Below are 7,243 nucleotides of genomic sequence, written 5' to 3' on the forward strand. Positions count from 1 at the left end.
CCGGGGGCGGCGCTGGAGTTGTCGCAGCAGCTGCATCTGAAGGTCCAGAGGATGCATGATATAGATACAGAAAACCAGAAGTTGCGTGAGACGCTCGAGGAATACAACAAAGAGTTTGCTGAGGTCAAGAACCAGGGTGAGACACACACACACACACACTCGTAACACTGGAAACATCCTGTCATCTTTTCTCCATGATGTAGTAGAGATGAGGTTAGGCTGAGACTCAAACTGCACGGCCACTGACCGTTCATGAAAATATCAGTATTGTTCTCGTTCTGGAAAAAAGTGGTATTGGAACAACGTTGCATTACTGAATATGTTACACTGTGCAAATCTGGGGGTTCAGTATCAGTCTCTTGTCTAGCAGCTGTCAGTACGCAAGAATCATCTCCAGTACTGTAAATGGCACAACACCGAAGTGCCAGTGTTATGTACACGAACACTGTGATTGTTTTCTGTTTGAACATCATAGCAGCGCAAACCCTCTGCATCATTTTTCATTTCTCAAGGCTGTGTAAACACAGGGATGGATCACAACAGGCTCCACTTCACCAGGCTGAGAATCAGAGGAGTGTGTTAGCACAGGTTCTGTGTGTGTGTGTTACGGCTTCACTGAAACTTGCTTTGTGTCTGTAGAAGTGACCATTAAAACACTAAAGGAGAAGATCAGAGACTATGAGCAGAGCATGAGGAGCCAGGCAGAGAATCTGGCCCTGGAGAAACACCAACAGATTCATAAAGACTATGCGGAGAAAGAGAGGTCAGTACCCATCATGCTCCATCTCATCTTTATAAAATCCACAGCTTAGATGTCTAAATCATGAGCGGTCACGTCACGTGTCACTTTTACTGAAATAGACCAGGCATTTAATTGCATTAAAAGATGTAGTTGTTCTATTCTGCCACTTCAGATTGTGCATTTTTAGCAGGTTGTTGAAATTGTCCACATCATTAACTTGTAATTCTGAAGGTCTAGAAATATTTAATTTTCAACCCTGATCAAACTCACGGGCCTCAGTTTGTGTTGTTCAAGCGTTTTAGTAAGATTGGGATACTTTTGATCCAAAAAAACCTGGATTATTCTGATCCCAGCAGAAGGGTGGATTTCAAGGAAAAAACATGTAATAAAACTTTAAAACTGGTCCAAAAAATACAACATTTGTAACATGTAATATATCCCCAAACAGCTGTCAATATCAAACAAAAATATTGTATTTAATTTAAAGTTTTTTTGTTTTGTTTTTTAATCACTGATTGTAAACTACATTGACACAATCATCAGAGATGAACCAGACAGAAGTAGTTATTTGTGTAAATGCAATGAAAAACTAGAATGCAAAACATTGGCTTTTTTTTTTTTCCATCTCATTTTTTTTTTTCATCACCACGTCCCTTTAGGGGCTCCGTAGAGCATTAGTAATCCAGATTTGGAAATCTAAAAAAGTGTATATCTGGATCAGGGTGATCCAATCCAGTTTTGCTTTGAAAAACCGGCACAAAAGTAAGATGGGTTACCTGATCCTGGATAGCAAAGCATGGGATTTCCAAATCCAGATCATTCTGATCCAGATGAAACTTTTTGAACAACTGGCCCTGCCTGTAATTTTCAGGCCTGATTAGCTTGTTCATGTGTGTTTGATCAGGGCTGGAGATTTAAGATCTCTGATTTCAATAATGTTAGCATTATGTAATTGGAGTCTGTTTTCACAAATGACTCGTCATGTGTTTGGATCCTGTTCCTCTCTCTCTCTCTCTCTCTGTGTCCTATCGTTTTTTTGTCACGGTGAGTAAAGTATCTCTCGTTCTGTTCTAACAGGAAGTTCCAGGAGTCGCATGAGTCTTTGGTTGGTAAACTACAGGAAGCTGAACTCAAAGCCCAGACCCTGCAGACAGGTACAGGAACAGCTGCTCTCACCCGTCTGTTTACTCAGAGGCCCGTTTTCATTTCATTTGTCAGTGCCGTTCATCTCAAACAGTGTTCACAATGCAACACGTTCCGTTTGAATTCACTTGGTTCCTTTTTAAGCAAAACTGAATGCAAATGTCATCTTTTGTTAAAAATCTAATCTGTATTTGATTTCTGAGTGAATCATTCTTTCAGAAACTCTTCCTCCATGTACTGATAAACAGGAGTGTGTGTTTGTGTGCTGGAGGTTATGTTATATATTTGATATTATTGTATAGATCAGCATATGTTGTTGTGTGTCTTTGCAGCACTTGAACGAACTCAGACTGAGCTTTTTGACCTGAAAACCAAATATGATGAAGAGTCGACTGCAAAGTAAGTGTGTGTTTGTGTTAAACAACTTCATATCATCATTCACATGTATTTATCAGTCAATTTATTATGCATCTCTCCTGTGATAAACAATGTTCAACATTGCACACTACCATTCAATAGTTAGATTTACTTCATATTTAATTAATACTTTTATTTAGCAGGAACACTTTAAAGTGATCAAAAATGACAGCGAAGGCGTTTACCTTGTTACAAAAAAATCTGTTTCAAATAAATGCTGTTCTCTCTATTCATCAAAGAATAAAGAAAAATGCATACAGTTTCACTGAAATATTCAGCATTACAACTGTTTCTTGAGTGCCAAATCAGCATAGATATAGATATAGTCTGGTCCTTTAATGCTGTTTTATATTCAGTGTGAAGGTCAACCATAACTTATTCAAGGAAGGAAGGAGAAGAACAGAGTCCAGATTACATCCATTACAAGGAGACATTCACAGACAATTCACAGATGAATGCGTCAAATAATTTCCTTCCAAAAAAGTTCTTGCTTATAGTGACATGATTAGACCGTCATGGTCATTGTCATCGTATGTTAACAGATGTGTTAAGAGTGTGTGCTGCATTAATACAGTGTGAACGCATGCTCACATAATGAGCATCGAAGCACATGGAATTCATCTCTGCATTTGTACACTACTACAAGAGCGCTAATGCTGAATTTATTCGGTTCTCAGGGCTGATGAGGTTGACATGGTGATGACTGATCTGGAGCGAGCCAATCAGGTACAGATTCATTCCTGTTATAAAGCAAGATTCCAGATCGTACTAGTTATGACAGACACAGTTTTTCCTTGTCCTGATTATGCATTTTTATATTCAAAATAATACATGAATTGTTAATATGTTAAAAAGGACGTTGAAAGGGTTAGTTCACAAAAAAAAAAACACTGAAAATTGTGCCATCATTTACTGACACGCATGTCATTCCAAACCCTCTGGGCCTCTTCGGTCATTTTTGACAGGAAACATGTACAGTGGGTACGGAAAGTATTCAGACCCCCTTAAATTTTTCATTCTTTGTTATATTGCAGCCATTTGCTAAAATCATTTAAGTTAATTTTTTTTCCTCATTAATGTACACACAGCACCCCATATTGACAGAAAAACACAGAATTGTTGACATTTGTGTGAACACACAAAAAAAAATCATGGGCATGATTCGGATATGTTAAAGGGTCAAAAAAAAAAGAGTCACTCTTGGCTGGGAAATGGGAAATACAAAAAAATACGAAAACTCAGAGAATCTTTTGGTGGTACAAACTACAAATCAGCCACTGTGCAGAACAAAAGTACACAGCAATCAAGGGGTGACTCTCTAAAATATCAAGAGAGCAAAATAGACACCCACGCACACACACAGAAATGAACTGGTAAGAATGCAACAGAGCAAATTTTGAGAATATTCAATGATTGATTGAAATCATAATGCAAAACCTGATATTTATCTAACCAAAAAATATCGAAACCTTGACAAAAAGTAGTCTTTTAGAATGTCTAAATATATAGCTAAAAGTAAAACCTAATAAAATTTAGAAATTATGTCTAAAAAACAGTGGGAATCCAAAGGCATCTGTATATATGTATGTAGGGAACTATACAGGAGTTTACATGACATTACACAAGTTTTAATTTTTTTTATGCCACCAGATGACACAATTCTCACTTCAAAAAAATGGATTTTAAATGTTTTCACTCTGTTTTAAACATGAAATATTGCATTTATTGAAAAATAATAAATAATAAAATAAAAATATATTAATTCTAATGGGAAAAAATAGCTCATTAAAATTTTATAAATATTGCATAGTATCATAAAATCCCCTCAAAATTCTAAATAATAATCACAAAATATTATTAAACAAAAATGTATTACACTGATTTTCCTGAAAAAAAAAAAAAGTTACATTTCAAGGCTTCGGTCACTTTTGACTGCAAAGGAGCCCAGTGTGACCCCTAAACGAAGAGGCCCAGAGGGTTAATCTAGAAATATCGTTTTGAAATTTTGGTTGTGTAGACTTTCAATAGAAGGACAGAAACTTCTCAGGTTTCATCTTAATTTGTGTTTCAAAGATTAGCCAAAGTTTCATGGGTTTGGAACGATATTCGGTTGAGTGAATGATGACAGAATGTCCATTGGAAGATGGTGGCGTTATTAACTCTGTTGGTGATGTTTTACTGCAGAGAGCAGAAGCTGCTGAGAGAGAGGTGGAAGCTCTGAGAGAGCAGCTCACTTCAGCCAACAAATCAACCCAACCTCCGACACGGATCGACTCGACTCCGTACACGGTACCAGCTCTCCACTGCTGTTTTGTGTCATATTCTACTGTAGAGCTAGTTGCTAGTGTGGATCTTACACTCCTCAATATGGTTTCTTGAAATAAACTAAACCTCTGCTATAATCACAAATGTGACCCTGCAGCACAAAAGCAGTGTTAAGTCGCTGGGGTATATTGCTTTCAGATGGTGTATAAATCTCAATTTTGAAACATTGACCCTTATGACTGGTTTTATGGTCCAGGGTCACATATTTGTTGTCTTAAAAAAAAAAAAAGTTTATTTTGTTGACTCAAAACTATGATTTTACGTTAAAAGCAGTGATTATATGATCATGTAGCACATATGATCATATAAACACTGCTTTTAACATAAAATCATAGTTTTGAGTCAACAAAATAAACTTTTTTTTTAAGACAACAACTGTCAAAAACAGCAAATAAATAATTGTTTTTTTTTAATAATACTTGCCTAACTAATGTAGGCAAAAGCTTATTGTGGACAGTCAGTAATAAAATAAGAGCAAAGAAGGAAATTACAAACAATACAACAATTAAATACGGTAGAACAAATAAATAGTTTATTTGCACTGTCTAACAGTAGTGTTCAAGTAAGAAATGCTACAGAAATTGAATGACCAAATGTAAAAAGAAAACACTGCATAGTCTTAACATACATTCTTATTAAAGCTGCTAAAGTTGTATAATTATCAAACATTTGAAAACAAAGCAAAGCCGAAGTGAATAAAAATAGCAAAGTAGTCCTCAAATCCTGTGTTTGTCACAAAGAGATTACAGTAATGTGCGTACGGCAATTACAGAGTGCGTATGAATGTGATAAAAAACAACAGCTGTCTGGTCCATGTAAATGATGCATCATACTATGGTGGTTATGCAAGTGAGGTGCATAGTTGTCTGGTAAACCCAGCCCTGATCTCCGTCTTCTTTACCTTTATTCTTGTACTCCTCTTTAGCTTTGTTCGTGTCATCTTTCTTAGAGACGTAAGCGTTACACAGCCCTAATTCTGACTCTAGCAGGTGCTTCACTGTGATTCTGGCTAACGTTACTGTTGGTCCACATTCACCTCATTCGTCCGCAGCACATCAGTGATGCACAGAAATCAGAAATACATGTGTGTGAGAGATCTGACACATCCAGCTCTGTGTGTGTGTGTGTGTGTGTTTATATGGCGCTCAGTGTGTTGTGTGTGTGTGTTAATCAGGATGAGAGTGGCGAGCTGGTGTCGCGCTCGAGTCTGGAGTCGGAGCTCAGTGCGAAGGAGCGTGAGATGCTCCAGCTGGTGGAGGACGTCCAGAGACTTCAGGCCAGCCTCTCCACGCTCCGAGAGAGCTCAGCCGCTCAGATCAGCCAGCTACAGCAGCAGCTCAAGAGCCAGACCGCCACGCTCCAGGTAGACAACCTCACTCAAACCACTGTTACGTTAAGGCCCCGATATACTCAAAACAGGTTGTTAACGTTCTTCGTTTAGGGGTAAAGCAGCGTTTATATTAATATGTAAATATGTTCATAGTACGAGCTCATAGCATGAAATGAACCCAGAGAAGAGTTCTGCGTGAAAGAAGGCGGAGCCTCAGCGCACACCTTCTATGACGTAATCGTCACGGACCAATGGTAGTGCGAAGGGGTTTTGCAGAGGGAACGAACTCTTCCGGAAAGTTCGCTTTGGCAAGCCATTTCGAACTCCCAAAACGAACTTCGTTTTGGCCGGATTTTGTTCGAAATTACGTCACATCAGTTCGTTCTTCGATTTCGCTTGAAGTATATCGGGGCCTTTACTCTTGACTTTCAGTTTGCAAGACAGAACTGGCATCCTGGATATTTTTCTTAATAAACAGAAAAAGCTGAAGTCCTGCAAGTCTGGTGCTTACTGTAGCTGAAGCTGCTTCAATGTTTGATGTTTGATTTCTGCAGTTGGTATGACCACAGAAATAAACTGGGTGCTCATCCAAATAAAGGCACAGAATGTCTGTGAGATACTGTACAGAAAACACAGAAGGAATGAGTAGGAAAATGTGCGACCTGACTAATGTCATAACAGTTGAAGCTTATCACGTTTATTAATGAAATTGTATTAAAATATTTCCTTTTCTTGTATACCTATACTAGTATTTTATTCATACTACACACCTGCACACTTAAAAAACAGCTTATTATTAGTTGAAAATTAAAAAGTATATTTTCATGGGAACCACTGGTCTGTACACATTACCACTCAAGAGCATCTCATGGACCTTAAGTATGAAAAGCACAGAAGTCGTTTTTTAAGCTGATAATATGAGATTCAGTGGCTCTGACTGATTTGTTAAAAGAGATTCAGAACGATGGCTTGTGAGTTCAGACAATTAACCAATTGATTTAACAGAGGTTGAGGTACAAATCATTATTTATCATTATAAAACGGATAGTTCCGGTGCTTGATTCTGATTGGCTGAGCCGCATTCGAAGCTGTTGTAAATTACTCTATAAAGTAACATACACCTTTGTTTACTTTGTCTGTTGCTTGGCAACCACTTTGTTGCAACCACAACTGTTTCTGAGGAACTACATTGTTTGGTGGAAGAATACTGTTTTTATTAATATCACTACACTTTATTTGCTCTGTTTTATTCTGTGAAACCTTACTACGTATATGGAATAACCGTT

General features: G+C 37.7%; 1 protein-coding gene across 1 annotated transcript in view; it reads left to right on the forward strand.

The window, feature by feature from the left end:
- cux1b (cut-like homeobox 1b) overlaps positions 1 to 7,243 on the forward strand; it is a 27,591-nt gene that overhangs the window by 9,800 nt on the left and 10,548 nt on the right. Inside the window, exons 3-9 of the mRNA XM_016528101.1 lie at positions 4 to 136; positions 640 to 763; positions 1,820 to 1,896; positions 2,218 to 2,284; positions 2,980 to 3,028; positions 4,487 to 4,591; positions 5,802 to 5,990. Coding sequence (XP_016383587.1) covers positions 4 to 136; positions 640 to 763; positions 1,820 to 1,896; positions 2,218 to 2,284; positions 2,980 to 3,028; positions 4,487 to 4,591; positions 5,802 to 5,990 — 744 coding nt within the window. The remainder of the gene's footprint in view (positions 1 to 3; positions 137 to 639; positions 764 to 1,819; positions 1,897 to 2,217; positions 2,285 to 2,979; positions 3,029 to 4,486; positions 4,592 to 5,801; positions 5,991 to 7,243) is intronic.

This window comes from Sinocyclocheilus rhinocerous, unplaced genomic scaffold, assembly GCF_001515625.1.
Source record: "Sinocyclocheilus rhinocerous isolate Xijiao unplaced genomic scaffold, SAMN03320098_v1.1 scaffold601, whole genome shotgun sequence".
Classification (NCBI taxonomy): domain Eukaryota; kingdom Metazoa; phylum Chordata; class Actinopteri; order Cypriniformes; family Cyprinidae; genus Sinocyclocheilus; species Sinocyclocheilus rhinocerous.